Source organism: Piliocolobus tephrosceles, chromosome 1, assembly GCF_002776525.5.
Source record: "Piliocolobus tephrosceles isolate RC106 chromosome 1, ASM277652v3, whole genome shotgun sequence".
NCBI lineage: Eukaryota > Metazoa > Chordata > Mammalia > Primates > Cercopithecidae > Piliocolobus > Piliocolobus tephrosceles.
In genome coordinates this window covers 112492152-112512853 of record NC_045434.1, presented here as the reverse complement: position 1 = coordinate 112512853, position 20702 = coordinate 112492152, and the positions used below count along the sequence as shown (strand labels likewise).

Sequence of the window (20702 nt, the reverse complement as noted above, 5' to 3'; positions counted from 1 at the left end):
ATTTGTGTCTTCATTGGGTGGGACTCTACAGGTCATGAAAAATATGTACAATAGGTTCCAATGTATTTCATCCATATACTTAATCTTAAATGAGGGGAACAGGACTCTGGAATGGACCACCTACAACAATGTGAATAACATTTGAACTTTACAGATATCTTGGAAATGGTAAGACTTAGTCTATGTCAGTTAGGATTGAGTTCAGCTGCATATAACAAAACCCAAAATAAGCATTTTAAATAATAAGATTTAAGAAGTTTGGGCCGGGTGTGGTGGCTTGGCCAGGCACAGTGGCTCACGCCTGTAATCCCAGCACTTTGAGAGGCCAAGGTGGGTGGGTCACTTGAGCCTAGGTGTTTGAGACGAGCCTGGCCAACATGGTGAATCCCTGTCTCTACAAAAAATACGAAAATTAGCCAGGCATGGTGGCGCACACCTGTAGTCCCAGCTACTCAGGAGACTGAGACAGGAAATTTGCCTGAACCTGAGAGGTGGAGTTTGCAGTGAGCTGAGATTGCACCACTGCACTCAGCCTGTGTGAGAGTGAGACTTTGTCTCAATAAATAAATAAATAAAGGAGTTTGGAGGGAGACAGTCCAGGGCTACATGTTTATTAGAGACCCACCTTCCTTCTGGCTCTGCACCGTCATCACGTGGCTTTTCCTGAGGGTAACCTCGCGGTCCAAAATGGCTGTTGAGAATCTAATCATCGTCATGACAGTTTTCCAGGCAGAGGAAAGAATAAAAGGTAAAAGGGTACGTTTCAACTATCCCTCTTTTACTTTGCCTTTCCAGAAGTTATACCCAATAACCTCCATTTATATCTCATTAGCTTGTACTCCATCCCATGCCTACCCTGTAGTTGCAAGGGAGGGTGGGAAAATGCAGTCTTTTAACTGGACATATTGCCAGTTTGAGTAAAATCAGGGTTCTTCTTTTAAGGAAGAAGAGAGACTGCATATTAGATAAGCAACTGATAGTCTTTGCCACATACATTCCTGGGCAAACCATTTGACTAGTCAAGCTGCTAGCTTACTTACTAGCCTGCTGGGAAGTACCATGATAAACAGATGTCAGAGACCTAAAGCCTTACCTAGAGGCTAGGACTACTAGGTGAGTTCACCAGTTAACATGTAGATATGTGAATCTGAGGACTAAAGAAGAAGACTTAGTTTTGTTCGTTTGTTTTCTTTTGTTTATTCTGTTGTTGTTGTTGTTTTTTGAGATAAAGCCTCACTCTGTTGCCCAGGCTAGAGTGTACTGGCACAATCTCGGCTCACCGCAGCTTCAACCTCCTGGGCTCAAGCAGTCCTCCCACCTCAGCCGCCCGAGAAGCTGGGACTACAGGCATACACCACCACACTCGACTAATTGTTATATTTTTTTGTAGAGATGAGGTTTCGCCATATTGCTCAGGCTGGTCTCAAACTCCTGAGCTCAAGCAATCCGCCTGCCTTGGTCTCCCAAAGTGCTGGGATTACAGGCGTGAGCCACCACGCCCAGCCTGAAGACTTAGATTTTTAAGTTCTCAGTACACACATAATAGTTAAATCCACCAGAGTAAAAAAAAAAAAATGAGAAAGCCAAGGATAGAAGCTTGGTGGACATCAACATTTTAAGGAGACAGAGGAACAAGAAACTGCAAAGAAGTAGTCACATAACTAGCAAGGACAAGAATATTGCAAGAATTTATAGAAGGGTCAAGTATGATACTAAAAAAATTACCCTTGGATTTGGCAATTAGTTGCACACTGGTGAGCAGTTTCAATGGAATTGTGGGGGTTAGAAGCGTGATTAAGAGGGACTGAAAAGTAACTGGGATGTGAGGAGATGGAAAATGTCTATACTGTAGAGACAGTTCTTCAAATTTCAGTTCCAACCTTTCCTGCTGAGTGACCTTTGACAAGTCACATAATTTCTGTGTATCTTAGTTCCTTTATCTATAAAATGGAGTTAGTAGTACCCACCCCATATAGTTGCTTTGAGGATTTAGTAGTTAATATGTGTAAATTTTAATATGTGTATTTACAACAAGGCCTGTAATAATAAGCACTCAATAAATGCTGTCATCGTTATCCTTAGTATCATCATCTTCAGGGAGCTTGGACCTGAAGGCAGAGTGATAGTAAGTAGATGAGGACATGGAATTGTGGGAAGTGTATTTTTTTCCTTAAGATTAGAAGACGCGTGCTGTATGAAAACCAGTTCTCTATCTCTATTTTACACTGTAATTCTAATTACCTGCCCGTATTTAGAATGCTGTGCTGAAGAAGTTTTTATTTTAACAAAGTCATAAATACAAATAATTTAGAGTGTAAGTCCTACAAGGCATATTATGGAACAGCACAGTCCCCAACCACCAACCTCTTTCTCACATGGCCCAACAGGGAAGGAGCCAGGAGAATAAATGCATCAGTTTCCCTCTCCTCCTGCCCTCTATCCTTGCAGTGTTTGTCGCTTTAGCACAATCGGAGGTAGAGGCAAGGGAGCCTGATTGATGTAGTTCATAAGACTGGCCTCCTGGACCACAGAGAAGGATAGATTGAATCTGGAATGACAAAATATCAAGCCCAGTAGTTTGAATTTCCATGAGCACTTTAATTTCCTGTATGCTTTTATTTTTTAAATATAGCATCCTATTCCTGTATAGTAGATGCAGTTTCTTTTTTATATCACTCAGAATTTTTTTTCTTCTTCAAGCACAGGCTCTGTTTTGTTCAAGTTGCTATTTTTCTCTTCTTTTTTTTTTTTTTTTTTTTTTTCTCTTTAAGACTGAGTCTTGCTCTGTCACCCAGACTGGAGTGCAGTGTGGCATACTCATGGCTTACTACAGCCTTGAACTGTTGGGCTCAAGTGATCCTTCTGCCTCAGCCTTTCAAGTAGCTGGGACTACAGGTGCACGCCACCATACCCAGCTAAGTTTTAAATTTTTTATTGAAACAGGGTCTCCTGTTGTTGCCTAGGCTGGTCTCAAACTCCTGGCTCAAGCGACCCTTCCACCTTAGACTTCCAAAGTGCTGGAAATACAGGCATGAGCCCCTGCAACCAGCCAAGTTAGTTTTTTTTCTATTCATCTGGTTTCTTTCTTATTAAGAGACTTTCCTCACTTATCTGCCCATATTTAACTGTGAAGCACTAAAAGTTGATTAGGAGCTTTGTGTATGTGGCGGGTGCTTGTCATCTCAGATTTTTATTGTAGGCTGATTTGACTGGCTGTGTCATTGGGAACCCTCAACATCCGTCTCATGAAATCTTTTCTTTGAGGCTGGTTGGATTCCCCAGAGAATATTCTTCCCACATCTTGAAGAACAGGTGCCTGGTTCTGGCATTGTGAGAAGCCAGGTTAGGGGAAGAAGGTTGGAAGTCTCAGCATTAAGTCATCTTTCATTACCCCAGCCAGCATGCCTTTGTGCTCTTTGTGCTGTTTCTGATACTTGCCCTCACTTCAGGCTGTCCAGGGATCCTTCTGTTTCATCTTATCAGGGGAATACATCTCAGTCATCTGCAGGAGTCAGGGAAGGAGAAGTCTGCAGTCTATTTCTAAAACAGCTTTTGATTAATCCTCTGCCGTGTCCCTCCTTCATTCGACTTCAAAACCTGTTTAAGTTTCCTACTCTTGGCTTTTACTATTACCAGTGTAAGGTTCAAATTTCCTCAGTATGCTAAATTAGTTATCACTTGTCTGTCTGTGGCCACTTATTTTTGTCTCTAGTTCTCTTTGTGCCTGTGAGATAATGCCTTTACTTGTTTTTATTTTAGTAGGTTTGGGGAGGGAGCAGAGGCTAATACATGCAATTAACCTGCCATGTTTAACTATAAATTTGTATATAATTTTGTAAGAAAAGTAAGAGTTTTTTGTAAATGTTATTTATCGATATCTGATCATATATCAGTGGTCTCAGTGACAGCAACAACCAAGCGCCTTGATGCTCAGTGGACCATGAAGGGTCCAGGACATCAATATTTCTATCTATATCTCCTTGTTGGGAGCACCAGACACCATAGCTGATGGCTCCAGCAAGTCTTGAGGCCAAGAGATGTTGGGAGAGAAGCAATAATAAAAAATTTTAGGCCGGACACAGTGGCTCACATGTGTAATCTCAACAATTTGGGAGATTGAGATGGCCAGATCACTTGAGGCTGGGAGTTTGAGACCAGACTGGCCAACATGGTGAAACCTCGTCTCTACAAAAATACAAACATTAGCCAGGTGTGGTGGTGCACACCTGTAATCCCAGCTACTATTCAGGAGGCTGAGACATGGGAATTGCTTGAGCCCGGGAGGCGGAGGGTGCAGTGAGCCAAGATCACACCACTGCACTCTAGCCTGGGCAACAGAGCAAGACTCTGTGTCCAAGAAAAAAAAAAAAATCTGGATTTTTTTTCTTGCTTATTTTTATTACTATTCACGGTTCTTTTAATGTATTTATTTTTGAGTGTACAGGTTAGCAACTGCCCTCCTTACCAAGGAGTCCTCCAGCTGCCTGACAATTACCTCCAGGTCCATCCTTTGTCAAATAACACTCATCTCGCCTGCATTGTGACTGTACTGATAAATTACACCCTGCCTGGATTTCAAGGGAGATTCCACTGTGAACCCACACATACATTCTTCATATCATGATTCCTTAAATCACCTAAGGGTTCCTAAGGAAAAAAATGGCCAAAGTTATCATAGTAGAACTGATGGTAAAATGCATGCCCTCCTCTCCCATTTGCGTGTCTGTTTAGTATATAAAAGTAAACACTCATACACATGTGACACACAAATACACACTTGATTTTTAAATTATGTTTGGTTTTTTTGTAATTCCTGTTCTTGGATTTCTGTGTATTGACAGAGAAATCAGAAAAACCAGGCCAGGTGGCTCACACCTGTAATCCTAGCACTTTGGGAGGCTGAGCCAGGAGGATCGCTTGAGCCCAGGAGTTTGAGACCAGCCTGGATAACATAGGAAGACCCATCTTTACCAAAAAATACAAAAATTAGTCAAGTTTAGTGGTGCATGCCTATGGTCCCAACTACTTGGGAGGCTGAGGTGGGAAGATGTATTTGACCTGAGAGATCAAGGCTGCAGTGAGTTGTGACACCACCACTGCACTCCAGCCTGGGTGACAGAGTGAGACCCTGTCTCAACAACAACAACAACAAAAAATAACTGATAGATCCTAATAAAAATCTATTTTATTCCCTGAGGCAGCTATAAGTGTGACTGCCTGTCACATTCACCACAGCGGTTTTCCTGTCTCTACGCCTTTATCTAAATTTTCAACTCACCTCCCAGTCCTATCACTCCATAGACATTACTTATCACTCCCCTAAGAAAATCGAAACTATTCAACCTGGGCTCTCTTGCCATTCTCTTTTGCTTTCTCTAGTTTTCTCTTTATTTCATCTGTTATCTTTGTCTCCTTCCTATGTTAGAGGAATGGTTTTCTTTTTCTTAGGCCGAGCACCCCCCACCCCAGTACCTACACACGATAGCAGAGAGAACAGTATGTACAAAGGCCTGGGAGCTTGAAAGAGCAAAGTTGTGGAAAAATACAGATTTTCCTTTGTGGACAAGTGGGCTTTAGAGTTAAACAGGCCTGGTTTGAATGCCAGTTCTTCTCTACCGCCTCCTACTTAAACGACCTTGAGTTCAGTTCTCTCATCACACTTCATTTTCCTTATCTTTAAAGTGATGAGGCTCACGCCTATAATCTCAGCACTTTGGGAGGCCGAGGCAGGTGGATTACCTGAGGTCAGGAGTTCGAGACCAGCCTGGACAACATGGCCAAACCCCGTCTCTTAAAAACACACAAAAAAATTAGCCTGGCGTGGTGGCAGGCGCCTATAATCCCAGCTACTCAGGAGGCTGAGTGAGGCAGGAGAATAGCTTGAATCCAGGAGGCAGAGGTTGCAGTGAGTGGAGATCACATCACTGCACTCCAGTCTGGGTGACAGAGCAAGATTACGTCTCAAAATAAATAAATAAATAAAGTGAAGAAAATGCCAGCTACTTCACAAGGTTATTGGGAGGTTTCATAGCATATGGTAAGCTCTCAATAAATGGTAGCTGTTCTTGCTGTTATGGCTGGAGTAAAACTATGACAGTAGTTCCTCTTAAAATAAGGATTTGCTTATTCCTAGAATAAGCATTTGTTCATATTTATGCCTCTTGCATTAACTATGAATATAAGCCCTACAAGGTCAGGAACTCTGTCCTCATCTTTATCTTTTAAACACGTACCACATGCCCAACATATAAAGTAAATGTACATTATGTGTTGAATGAATGAATGGTGTAGCCTAATATATATTGATTGAATTTATAAAGTAAATTCACTTTTTTTCCCGCTTCCTGTGGATAATTAAAACCTTCCAAAGACTTTCAGATCACATTGTTAGGAATTTGCTTCCTTCCTGTTACACTGTTTACAAATACTGGCTTTTAGCACATTACTTTTGCATGTTAGACTTGAGTGAAAGTATGGGTGTGCTTTTTAACATGTCATCAATAATAGTTAATTAATTGCTTCTTTTTTTCTTTCCTTCAGGGAGGTGGTACAAGCAAACTGTGTTCGCTGGAGAAAGAAGTTTTCATTTATGTGCAAAATGAGCGCAAGTGCTGCCACAGGCATCCTAGATCCTTGTATCTACAGAGTGTCTGTGAGGAAGGTATAAAAATAGCCTATTACTTCTTCCCTTTCAGGAACCATAATTAGTTCCATAGTCACTAGCTTGCTTTGTTTAGCTCTGCTTTATCTTTTTCATTAGAACTGTATATGCAGTTTCACTTCATACTTGCTGTAGTAATTAAAATACCATGGCAAATATGATGAAGAATCTGAGGTTATAAATTACAATTATTATTCAAGAATCTTCGTCTCACTATACATATAAGTATTAATCTTATTTGTATTAGTTTGGGGACTACATATATCTATATCCACTATTTGTTTAATACCTAGTTTTTATTAGGCATTGTTCTGGGAACTTTATGTGTATATATCCAATAACCCTGAAATTAGGTGTTATTTTCTCCATTTTCAGGAAAACCAGCGCTCTGAGAAGTTACTTGCCCAAATTTACACGTTAATAAATGGCAAAGTAGAGACTCAGAGTTTTCTGATTCCAAGTCTGTTTTCTTTCCTGTATATTGTCTTTCCCAGTGTTAGGTTGAAGCAAATTACCAATAATCTAAAAAAAATGGTAATTTCATATGGTTCAACTTTGTGTGTGTGTGTGTGTATGTATGTATGCATATGTTTTACTTGCCAAAATAATACATATAATGGTCAAAAATTAAATAGAGAAGAAGGATTTAGAATGAAAGCAAGTCTCTGGCCTTGCTCTTTTCCACGCCAGTTCTGCATCCTTCTGTATCAGAATACCATTGCCATGGTATTTTAAGTATTATATAAAATATTTAATATGATATACTAAATAATATTTTAAGTATTATATAAAAGAAGCCATAAAAGAAAAATTAGTAAACTCAACCATATAAACACTTTATGCATTGCAAAATATAACATAAACAAATCTTAAATTAGGAGAAAATAGTCACAAATTGTGACAAAGGATGACTTTCCTTAGTATAGGAAGAGTACCTTCAAATAAATTAATTTTAAAAATCAACAGCCCTTTAGAAAAATAGGCAAGGGGCAGAATAAACACTTCACAAAAAAACTATAAATAGCTCTTAAACATAAAAATATGCTGAATCTGACACAAATTAAAACTACAAATTAGATACCATTTTTTAACTATAAAGTTGACAAAAATAAAAAAGTTTGATAGTGCACTCTGTTGCCTAGGACACAGGGAAGCAATCAGTAACCAGCCAATGGTACTATTCCAGGCACTAGGAGGACAGGGGTGAACTGGAATGAGTTTCTGCCCCCAAGGACTTTACTTTCTGGATGGAGTTGGGGGAGGTGTGATAGGAAAGACAGAGACCGTAAACATGTAGCCAAATAAGATTATTTGAGGTCATGATAAGTTTTATGTGTAGGAAACAATTCAGTAAGGGAGAATAGCTTGGGCAAAGGAGATTATTTTAGAGAACTGAGGCAGGGGTCAATGAAGACTTCTCTGAAAGGTAACATTTGAAGAAGAGGCAACCATGTAAAGGTCTAGGGAAAGGCCATTCTAAAGGAGTAGGACCTGAAAGCAAGAAGTCCCTGTATTAGTTTCCTAGGACTGCTATAACTAAATAGCACACTCTGGGTGGCTTTAAACAACAGAAACTTATTGTCTGAGTTATGGACAACAGAAGTTCAAAGTCAAGGTGTCAGCAGGGCCATGCTCCCTCTGGAGGTGCTGGGGGAGAAACTCACACCTCTTGCCTAACGTCCAGCAGCCTCAGGCATTCATTCCTTGACTTGTGGATACATTATTCCATTCACATGATTGTTTTCTCCCTTTGTGTCTTCACATCATTTTCCCTCTGTGCATGTCTGTTTCTCTGTCAAAATTTCCTGTTTTTATAAGGATACCAGTCATGTCGGATTAGGACCTCATTTTAACTTGAGTACCTGTATGAAGACCCTATTTCTGGCCAGGCATGGTGGCTCACACCTGTAATCCTTGAAGTTTGGGAGGCTGAGGCAGGCAGATTGCTTGAGCCCAGGATTTCAAGACCAGCCTGGGTCACATGGAGAAATCCCATCTCCACAAAGAATACAAAAATTAATCAGGTGTGGTGGCATGCACTTGTAGTCCCTGCTACTTGTGAGGCAGAGGTGGGAGGATCACCTGAGCCCAGAAGGCTACAGTGAGCCGTGATCATGCCACTATACTCCAGCCTGGATAACAGAGCCATACCCTGTCTCAAAAAAAAAAAAAAAACAGACCCTACTTCCAAATAAGGTAACATTCTGAAGCAAGGACTTCATGTCCTTTTTGGATTAGGGAGACGGGGGACATAATTCAAGCCATACCAGGCCCTACTGTATAATAAACATGGAGATTATTTTAATACTTCTGAAATTAATGGACTAGCTTGTTGCAGACCACTGCTCCCTCTAAGAACATTAGAAAAGCTAGACAGAATATCCAAAACAGCTGCTTGAAGGCATCGGAAGCTACTGAGGTAGTCAGGACTTGAGGGGCTTAGAATCCATAGAGAAGGGAAGCATAGAGATAAGCCTGACATTTGGCATTGCTTTTACCCTCAAAGCATTTTTTGATTTGCAAGTAGTGGCAAAGAAGCTGCGTACAAAAGAATGAGCAGTGAAGACACTAAGTTGAGATTGCAGCAATCTTACAGGTCTAAAGGAACAAAAACTGGAATCTGGGGACCACCAGGGAGGAGGGGCCTTGGTAAACACCTCAGGCTTTCAGTTGGGATTCACTCTCTAAGAGTTTCAACCTACTAGGAAGAGTGTAATACATACAGATCAGCCTTACAAAGACTGAAACCCAGCCTCCAGTCAGCTCAATCCCTTCTTAGATGAAGGTGATCTGCCTCTTCCTTACTACTTGCCGAAAGCAAATGTATACCTTCTCCTATATCACATCACTCTGAACCTCAAATTATTTCTTCAAGTTTTCATACACAGCTATCAAGCATATAAAGAGACATGACTACATGACCAAAAATCAAAAGGAAGAGTATATGATAAAAAGAGACCTATGGAAGATACAGATTTTGGAAAGATCAAAGACAAACTTTTACAATAACTATAATTAGTGAACAAGATGGAGAATTTCATCAGAGAGCTAAAATTGTTTTATAAAAAAAACAGCAAATTCTAAAACTGAAAAGTACATTAAGTAAAATTTAAAGCTAAGTAAACGAATAAAACTTCAACAGATGGATTTAACAGCAGGTTTACCATAACTGAAGAGAGCATTGGTAAATTGGAAAATAAGACAGAAGAAAATATTCAGGCGAAATCACAGAGAGAACAAGGGTGGAATACGCAAGAAGGAAGGTAAGACATGTAGGAGACAGTGGAAAGGTCTGTTTAAGCCCTAGGAGGAGAGACAAGTGAGTGTGGCTGAGAATCTTCTAAAACTGATCAAAGATATCAAACCACAGATTCAGAAGTACTGTGAACCCTATGCAGTGTAAACAGCAAGTCTGGCATGTTTAAATGACAAGACCAGCTTAGCTGCGGTGTAGGAAACAGAGAGGCAAAGTTCTTGGTAGTGGGATTGGATGCACTAGATCAGGCCGGGCCTTATGAAAAGGTTAGATCTAATTATAATTGGAAGTATTGGAGGATTTTAATAAGGAGAGACATCATCTTCTGTAAGATCACTTTTGCTGCTGTGTTAGATAAATCACAGAAACCACTTAGGTGTTTTTTGATAATTGAAGGGAGAAGTGCTTATATTTTGATATAGAGTTACAACATATAAATGGTCATTATTGTGCAGCCAGATATCCAACTAAAAATAGAGGATTCTGTTACTATGGAGTGGGGGGAAATGGATGATTGGGATATGACTAGCATTCTTTCTACAGAGGCTGAGTGAAGGAATAGGTCCAGCAAATGAGAGTGAGGAGTTGCCAGTGAGGTAGGAATAAAACCAGGCAATTGTGGTACTGTGGAAGTTCAGCAAAGAAAATGATGCAACAAAGGAGGTGGAGTGGCCAAGCCTGTCACCTACCGCTGAGATGTTGAATAAGATGAAGACCAGGCGCCTTTGGCTTTAACAAAATGAAGATCATTGGTAATCTTAAGAGCTATTACAAAGGGCTGAGCACACCTATAATCACACCTATAATCCCAGCAATTTGGGAGGCCGAGGAATGAGGACTGCTTAAGACCAGAAGTTGGAGACAAAACTAGGCAACATGGCAAGACCCCATCTCTCCAAAAAAAAAAAAAGAAAAAAAATTAGCTGGGTGGGGTGGCATGCACCTGTAGGCTTAGCTACTCAGAAGACTGAGGTGGGAGGATCTCCTGAGCCCAGGAGTTTGAGGTTTCACTGAGCTATGGTCATCCCACTGCACTCCAGCCTGGTTGACAGAGAGAGACCCTGTCTTTAAGAAATAAAATAAATAAAAAATGAAAAAGAACTATTGCAGAGGGAAAATAAGGATGAAAGCCCAATTGGATTGGGTTGAATAGAGAGTAGGATATAGCAAATATAGGTAAGTCTTTTGATGAGTTTGGCTATAGAGGGGAGAAAATAAAAGAATTAGCTAGCAGAAACAAGGATCATCTGGAGAAAATTTTGTTTTCTTAAGGAAAGGCACTATTAAAGAATATGACAGTCACCTAATGAAAATGCAATCATTCATAATGGGATAGATGTAGTAGCATGGCCACACCTGAAATCAGTGAAGCAGGGAAGGGGAGGAACAGCAAATATTCATGAATGATAATAGAGTTTATCATAGATTGTTCCTTAACATATTTGTATTCACCGCTTGAAAGATGGAAATGATAGATAATGCATTATGTATCTGATTTATGCAAAAAAGATGAGACAACACCATCCAGCAGATGCGTTTTTAAAAGTAGGTAGGGAGTGGGGAATGTGCCCTAATAATAATGACAAAGACATATATACAAACACATACCATGTGCTAGGTATTGTCCTGAGGGTTTTACACTTAATTCTCACAGCTGTATGAAAACAAATCTAAAGATTTGACAAATTTATGTACAGTGACATATTTTAAGTTAAAAAAGACACATATCTATTTTTTTTTATTATTTTCACTTTGGTCAACCTTGTTCACCTTAGGTAAGAGGGTTTGTACTATACTAAATGTACACTTTTACATGGATAGAGTATCTCTTCAGTGATTCATAAAAACTGGTTGTCCCTGGGGGGTGGTTTCAAGTCCTGTTGAAATCTTTCTATACTATATTAGTATGCTTAACTGAGTAAATAATTTAACCTTTCTTTGGTGATTCAGGTTTTTGCAGTGAGTCCACAACACTTTTTGACCATTTCTTCAGCGAATAGATAAAATATGAGCTTATATTCTCACCATTTGTCTCATTTAGATTAAAGTGAAATGCTAAATAAAAATTCTGGTCATTTGGGGGGCTTGTGGGAGTCTAAATAGTTGGATTTAAGATCATCAGAATTTTACTGTCTATGATATTTTCCAGCATATATATGTCTACTTCAGAATTATTTGACATATTTATTTTTAAATCTTTTATTATATGATATTCTTACAGTATTTTATGTCTTTGGCAGGAATTAAAAGGTGGAAAAGCTTATGCAAAGGTAAGCAGATGTTCTTTAACTGCTTTGGAACATGTAATGTTGCTTATTGCTATTTATAGGCTTAAAAATTAAATTGTTTACTCTTCTAATATCTGTTCAAGCTTGTCTCTCTCTTTTTTTTTTTTTATTATACTTTAAGTTCTAGGGTACATGTGTATAACGTGCAGGTTTGTTACATATGTATATATGTGCCATGTTGGTGTGCTGCACCCATCAACTCGTCAGCACCCATCAATTCATCATTTATATCAGGTATAACTCCCCAATGCAATCCTTCCCCCCTCCCCCCTCCCCATGATAGGCCCCAGTGTGTGATGTTCCCCTTCCCGAGTCCAAGTGAGCTCATTGTTCAGTTCCCACCTATGAGTGAGAACATGCGGTGTTTGGTTTTCTCTTCTTGTGATAGTTTGCTAAGAATGATGGTTTCCAGCTGCATCCATGTCCCTACAAAGGACGCAAACTCATCGTTTTTTATGGCTGCATAGTATTCCATGGTGTATATGTGCCACATTTTCTTAATCCAGTCTGTCACTGATGGACATTTGGGTTGATTCCAAGTCTTTGCTATTGTGAATAGTGCCGCAATAAACATACGTGTGCATGTGTCTTTGTAGTAGCATAATTTAACTTGTCTCTTTTTATATAAAGCAACTTGGAGATTGAACAGTTGGATCTAACAGTAAATTATAGGCATATTCTTTCTAAATGCTGATTATGGGATGTTATTCTTTAGATTCAGCCTCCCTGCTAGAGGATGATCTCTAGTTTGCATTAAGCCATAGCATGTGATAATTCAAAGGATCTCACCTGGGAAGTGTGGCCAGGCCCACCTCCCCCCACTGTAAGAGGACCTGTCCTTTTTGCTGTCTTAGCACTCTGTGTGTACATGATAAGTACTGCAGGTTTTTACTTTTTCTAGCTCTGTGGAATTACTAGTGGATGTGCTCATCTGTTTGCTAACTAGAAGGATTTAGTAACAACATTACCAGAAACTCACATAGTCCTTTTTTACTTCCAGTCTCTGTGAATGGTACATCCATCAATCCAGTCACCTGAACTGAGAGATTGTACACTAGTCTTTTTTTTCCCTAACTTTTTAAATTTTGTTTTTTATTTTTGTAGACATGGGGTCTTGCTATGTTACCCAGGCTGGTCTCGAACTCCTGGCCTCAAGTGATCCTCCTGCCTTGGCCTCCCGAAGTGCTGAGATTACAGGCATTAACCACCTTGCCTGGCCCCTGTACATTAGTTTTAACCTCCATATTTACTGAACACCCTAAATCTAGTTGGTTGCAATGCCAGGATGTTCTTTGTTAAAGTCATAGAAAACCTTCCTCAGCTAGAGATTTTTTTAATATTACAAAACAAGGAGATGTGAGATAGACTTGCTCCAGAACTGGTCAATCCACTGACTGAAAACATCATCAAGAACTCGTTATTTTTCTCTTTCCATTCTGCCATTCTCTATGTGACGACTTTGTTCTTGGCCAGCTCCCCTTCTGGACACCAGGTGGCTGGCTGCTTAATTTTAAGTCAACACATTCACATATGACAAAAATCCAGCTGCTTCCCCCGTATTACATTTTTTTGAGTGAGGAAACATTTTCTAGATGACCCTCAGAGGGTTTTCCCATACCTTTCATTGGCTGGAACCAGATTATATGCCCACCCTAAACTGGTTGTGCGCAATCGGAATGGATTGCCATGGTTAGCTTAAACTAATCACAGTCTAACACTGAGCTAGGGTTTGGGTTTCCTTCCTTGTACACATGGATGAACTGAGACTAGACACCTGAATAAAACCAGGGTTTTGTGACTGGGCGTGGTGGCTCATGCCTGTAATCCCAGCACTTTGGAAGGCCATGGTGGGAGATCAGTTGAGCTCAGGCATTCATGACCATCCTGGACAACATGGTGAGACCCTGTCTCAGTAAATAATTAATTAACTAATTAAAAATAAATCAAGGCTTTGCTATCAAGGAATAGGAGGGCATTGATTCTGGGCTAGGCAGACAACAAGGTCTGCTGTAGTTGACCTGTCCTCTTCATTTTTCCTTTCTAAAAGGGTCTTAAAACCATACCTTCTCTCCATTCCCAGGGCCACTGCCTCAGGTTATGCCTTCATTATTTTTTATTTACAGCCTGCAGTGGCCTTCTATCTAGTCTCTCTGTCTCTGTTGTCTCCCTCTATCCTCCATATTGCCAAAGTAATCTTTCTAAAATTAAAACGTGATCATATCATTCCCCCATTTTAAGTCCTTTAGCAGCTATTCATTGTTTATAAAGGAAAATGAAAATTTCTTAACCTGGCGTGTAAGACACATCTTGTCATCTCTACTGTCATCTGCACATTAACACACACATACACACTCATACACTCATCCTTATGCCTCACACATACCACCCTCACAAACCTCCTGGAGTATCCCATGCTATCTTATCCTTTTGCTTTGTAACTTGATGTCTTTTCCTACCATTTTTATATTTCTCCCTCCTCTTGTCCTGTCAACTCATGTATCATTGAAGACTTAGCTTAGTCATCCCTCCCCACTGAGAACTTCTCTTTTCCTCTGTTTCTTGTAACTGTGTCTTCCTCTATCACAGTACTTTCACACTGCATTAAGGAATCTGTTCACTTTTCTGTCCTCCCCTATGAAACTATAAGAGTAGGAATGACTTCCATATTACCTGCAATGTAGATGCTGAAGATTATTTCATGAATGAATTAATATCTGTGACAAATACAGCTAGTGTTTATGTATATATGCCATTTCATGAGACAGTTACTCAGTGAAGCCAAAGAGAAAGTCGTAAGGAAACATAGACTTTCTAATTCTTCACTAGAATGTAAGCTCTTTGAAGGCAGAGTAGATGTCCTGTTCATCACTGTTTCCCAGTGTCTACAACTGGGCCTGTCATATAAAAGATGCTTGATAATATTGACTTCACTCATTAGTAACTGTTAGCCTGAAATATCACATTGACATGCCCTACCTTTTAATATACTTTCTTAATAGGGGCTGTCTTAGTTAGTTTGGGATGCTATAGCAGATTACCATAGATTAGGTGATTTAAACAACATTTATTTCCCACAGTTCTGGAGGCTGGGAAGTCCAAGATCAAGGTGCTAGTGGATCCAGTCTGGTAAGGGCCTGCTTTCTGCTTTGCAGATGTCTGTCATCTCGTGGTGTCCTCAAATGGCAGAGAGCAGAGAAAAAGGAAGCAAGCTCTCTTGTGTCTTTTTAAAAGGGCATTAATCCATTCTTGAGGACTCCACTCTCGTGACCTAATTACCTGTCATAGGCCCTGCCACCTAATACCACCCTTTCGGGGGTTAGGGTTTCAACGTAGGAATTTTGGGGGAACATAAACATGCAGGCCTAAGAGGCACTGATCAGATTCTCCCCTTTTTTAACTTATTGACATTGTAATATACCAATGTTACAACAGTAGATGGTAAGCCAAAGGGCTGTTCTTTTATTCAACAAATATTTATTTAAGTGCCAGATGCTGTTCTTGGTACTGTTCTAAGTACTGGAGATACAGCAGTGAACAAGACAGACAAAAACCCCTGCATTTGTGGAGCTTACATGCTAATGGGAGCAGGGGTCATTGGAGGGACAGACAATAAGCAAATATGAAATATGTGTGTACATGATGTGATGATAACTACTAAGGAGAAAAATAGAGCAGGTAAGGGGAGGAAGGTGGTAACTACAGGGTAAGGGAGGGAAGAGGGATGTGATATAGGATGGTCAGGGAAGGCCCCTTTAGAGAGATGACTTTTGAACATTGACCTGAATGGAGTAAAGGAGAAAGCTATAAGAAAATCTGAGAGACAGCATTTCCGGCAAGAGAACAGTAAGTGCTAAAGGCCTTAAAGTGATCTTGGCATTTTCAAGAAACAGGACATTGTGGCTGCCAGAGTAAATGAGGAAAAGGAGGAAATGAAGTTGGTCAGGTAGCCAGGCACAGAGCAATAGGAGACTGCAGAGAAAACTCTTTCAAGAGGAACGAGATCATGTCCTTTTCAGGGACATTGATGGAGCTGGAATCTATTATCCTCAGCAAACTTATGCAGGAACAGAAAATCAAACACTGCATGTTCTCACTTATAAGTGCAAGCTGAACAAATGTGATCACGTGGACACAGGGAGGGGATTAGCACACACTGGGGCCTGTCGGGAGGGGCAAGAGCATCAGGAAAAATAGCTATTGCATGCTGGGCTTAATACCTAGGTGATGGGTTGATAGGTGCAGTAAATCACCATGGCAAACTATGCGATAAACATGCATGTCCTGCACATATACCCTGGAACTTGAAATAAAATTAAATTAAATTTAAAAAACTCTTACAAGAAGTTTTGCTGTAAAGAGGGCAGAAAAAAAAGATTCAATAGCCTGGAGAGAGATGTAGGGTGAGGTTTTGTTTTGTTTTCTTTTGTTCATTAAAGTAGGAGAAAATCCAGCATGTTTGTGTGCTTTTGGGAATGATCCAGCAGAGAAGGGAAATTTTAGAATGCACAAGAGCAGAAAGAATAACTGAAGTGATTAACTTGAGTGGGCAAGAGGAGAGTGGTTGACCTCAGACAGTACTGTAAGTGGGAAAGCAAGTATGTGGGCACAGATGCAGGTAGGTGAGTGGATGTCACTGGCAGTAAAAGCTTATGGAAGTTAAGTGCTCTTTTGATTGCTTTAATTTTCTGATTGAAATAGGCAGTAAAGTCATCAGCAGAAAGTGAGGATGAGAAAGCAGTGTTGGAGGGTCAAGGAGAAGGATAATGTATGAAACAGGGTGCACTGATAATGTGTGATCAGTCATGTGAGTCTTCACATGCCCAGCTGGATATGGCTTTGTCCTGGACATATCCAGGCTTTTTCTGCTGATGTTTTGCCCCTCCAAGAGAGGCAATAAGACAGCTGGGCGCAGTGGCTCATGCCTGTAATCCCAGCACTTTGGGAGGCTAAGGCGGGTGGATCACGAGGTCAGGAGATCGAGACCATCCTGGCTAACATGCTGAAATCCCGTCTCTACTGAAAATACAAAAAAAAAAATTAGCCGGGCATGGAAAATACAAAAAAAAAATTAGCCGGGCATGGTGGCGGGCGCCTGTAGTCCTAGCTACTCAGGAGGCTGAGGCAGGAGAATGGCATGAAGCTGGGAGGCGGAACTTGCAGTGAGCCAAGATCATGCCACTGCATTCTAGCCTGGGCGACAGAGTGAGACTCCGTCTCAAAAAAAAAAAGAGAGACAATAAGACTAGAGTAACCATGTGCGAATTAGGTGGGTATTACTGCTGCTTGATGTGTGTTTGACTTACTGCATTTGCGGCTTGTCCTTCGACTGCTCTCTGGGTTCTTATTCTTCATTCTTTTTGTATCAATTAAAAGCTGTTAAAATAATGCTCCAGCCTGCAATTAAAATATTCATCTCGAATGCAATTTGTATGTGCCCACTGTGTGTTTTAAAACCCTAAGGCAAACAACTTAGAATCACAGCAGTTTTTGAAATGTATAAAACTGTGAAATGTATAATACTTTTTATTATATATTTATGGAAACATGCTTAATAAATTGCAACTCAGTTCATTTTTTGTTGTTAATAAAAAGACTGTATATACACTTAGTCATGTAGACTTAGCTTGCTCAAAAAATGATATAATGATAAAATGGGGTTGATTTGTTGTACCACATGGAAATGAGAAAAAGGGTTGAGCAACATCAGAGGAAAGACTATACGGCAACCTTTGGCAGCTGCAGAAAATGGGGACTGAACCTGGGCAGTAATAACAAGAAGGAACAGGTTTGAGCTGAACTTCTGCATAGCAGCAGAGAGGGCTGATGTGGGGCAGAGCTCTGAGAAAGGGGTGAATTAGGTTTCATAAAGAGAGATTCAGTTCAAGGATGATCAGCAAGAAGACACTGGTACCAAAGAAAATAGGTGATTCACTTAAGTCACTCCAGTTCTTGCATGGGGAGTGAAAACTTAATAACCTGCAACTATCTGCCTTCACCAGTGGTTAACTTGGCATAGAGCCTGACCCAGAATAGGGAGAGGAGAGTCTAATCATTCTTTTCTATGTGTATGCAAATTATCACTCTTGGTTTGCTAGTATTTCCCACAGGGTGGTATGAATACCATTACTTGCAATGATTTTAGCTGTTTGATATATATTATTTTTACTTTAACAGTAATATATATTTTTAATGTATATAGAAAAAATATATTTACTGCATCAATTCTGATTTCAGAGATCCTGTTGCTGAAGACAAGAATAAATAAATAAATTCATATAAAAGGTGAACCAATTTAAAAACACAAAGCAAATAGTAGAACAGGTATTAAGTTGTCAAAAATTACAAATAAATGAAGTTGGAGAAAACCTGTCTAGGGTATGGGTTGAATATTTATTTTAAGGAGCATATGATAGAAGCCTACTAGATAGTCTATTAATATAATTCTCTTTCTTTTCATAGCTGGGCTTTGCAGATCTAAACCTGGCAGAGTTTGCTGGATCAGGAAATACCACTCGCCGCTGTTTACTGGAAGGCTATGATACCAAAAATACAAGACAGGATAATTCCATTCTTAAAGTAAGCACGTTTCAGGATTTACTTGTCAAGAAATAGGATTATCTGCCTTTAATAAGCATATGTATATATTGTCATGGACAAGATGTGAATCACTGCTGATATGATAAACTGACCATACCACTGAAGTATTCATCACCTAAGGAAAAACCCCGTCTAAGTCACAAAAGCAGTGAAAAGTAACAAACGTTCACCTTCATGGTCCTAAGGTGTTTTTCTTTGATGCTTTGAGCATTCAGATAATACATACACCACTACAACATAAGAGCTCATTGGGAGGAAGGAGCATGATGAATTAATGAATACCTTAAAATGTCTGTAGCTCCCATAAGGTGATTTACAGAGCAGCTGTGATAGGTACATAGAAGCCACTGGGTTCTCTTGTAAACTAGTGAAGTGACAGATGGAACCCACTTCTGGGCATCTGCCCGGCTTTTTCCAAGTACCATCAGGAGCCATGTAGTCTAGTAATGTGTGCGAATGTATACTTCATAGAGTTAATTGTAGTATTAAATGAGATTAATTGAGAAAATATTTGTCAAGTACTTTGCACCTAGGAAACCCCATTAGATAAACCTTTTGCAGTGTTTCAGTTAAGTTACCCCATGATCGTAAGTTATCTAATAAGGAAGGAAAATAATTCTGAATAAAAACTGGGTGTTCAGAAGTTAGTGAAGCAAAGAATTACCTTATACTCTACAGTTTTCAAACTTTTTTTGCAGCATATCTTAAGCTCTGCACATATGAAAATGTGTAAAATGGTTATTATAGCCAGTCCAATGCATAAAATGGTTTTTGTAATCCTCACACGAATTTAGCAGCTGGAAAGAAAGATGGGACAGCGAGTTGATATGGGAAGGAAAATGTTCAGAAGACAAGGAAGAAATTAGAAAAGTATCACAGTATAAACTTCCGTACACATCATGTTGATTGTATAGCTTTGTGGTTTTGTAACTCTAAAAAGTTTTCAAAGCACTTGCCCATATCTCCATGAGATGAACAGGGTTAGACAGATGAGGATAGATTGTTATTTGCATTTTATAGATGAAGAGCTGAGACTAAAGTATCTCACAAAAGTAGTCAGTGGCAGAGCTGGGACCACAGCGCGTATCTTCTGCTGCCTGGTCAGGGGTCTTATTTCCTCATATTTCTTATATGAAAAGATGGATAATTCTTCTCTGAATGACAGTGTTTTCACTGGAAATTGAAATAACTTTTTAATTTCAGACCCTCACATTCGTAAGAGTCAACTCATGGAGTAGTTTCCTTCTGGCTTCCCATTCATCCTTCCACACCATCTCTCCCACTTTGTCCTAAAAAAAAACATACTTTTTGAAGATTACACCATTCAGTCATAACACTCTCTCCTTTCCTAATCTCTGCCTTCTCCTGACCCCTTAGGTACCTTCTCGCTCCTATCCATTGATGACTTAGCTCGTAGCTCACAGTTTTTCTCTATATCTCTTCTCAGGTCATCGTTTTTCCGTGGCTTCACCATCTGTGCAGGCGAGCTAGCCTTGTGCACTATCTTATCTGTATTTTCTTTCCTGATAGCTGATCATCTATGAGTCTAAGGCTTCTCAGTTCCTTAAACTCCCTATGTCCAGCAATATTTTCCTCCTCATCATCTCAGTTCCTACTCCCATGGTCACACTCTAGAGTCTAGACCTTTTTACTCCTAGAAACTTCACCCCCAAAAAAATTACGATTTAAAGTTTTCTTCCTCCTACACTATCTGTGTCCGGTCCTCTTAGTCTCCTACTCACTTAGCTGTCTTTAACCTTACCACTTTCCCACTATCCATCAGCCCTGACTTGCTTCCACTTCCCTCTTTATCCAGCTTAAATTTCATGGTCCATAAGGCCAAGAGTTCAAGACAAATCTGGGCAACATAGTGAGAACCCCATCTCTTAAAAAAAAAAAA

At 39.8% G+C, this 20702-nt stretch overlaps 1 protein-coding gene across 1 annotated transcript in view; it reads left to right on the top strand.

Moving 5' to 3' along the window:
• The window catches only part of FAM102B (family with sequence similarity 102 member B), a 69121-nt gene that overhangs the window by 27837 nt on the left and 20582 nt on the right, over nucleotides 1-20702 (top strand). Inside the window, exons 2-4 of the mRNA XM_023196245.1 lie at nucleotides 6541-6661; nucleotides 12158-12187; nucleotides 18665-18781. Of these exons, the coding sequence (XP_023052013.1) occupies nucleotides 6541-6661; nucleotides 12158-12187; nucleotides 18665-18781 (268 nt within the window). The remainder of the gene's footprint in view (nucleotides 1-6540; nucleotides 6662-12157; nucleotides 12188-18664; nucleotides 18782-20702) is intronic.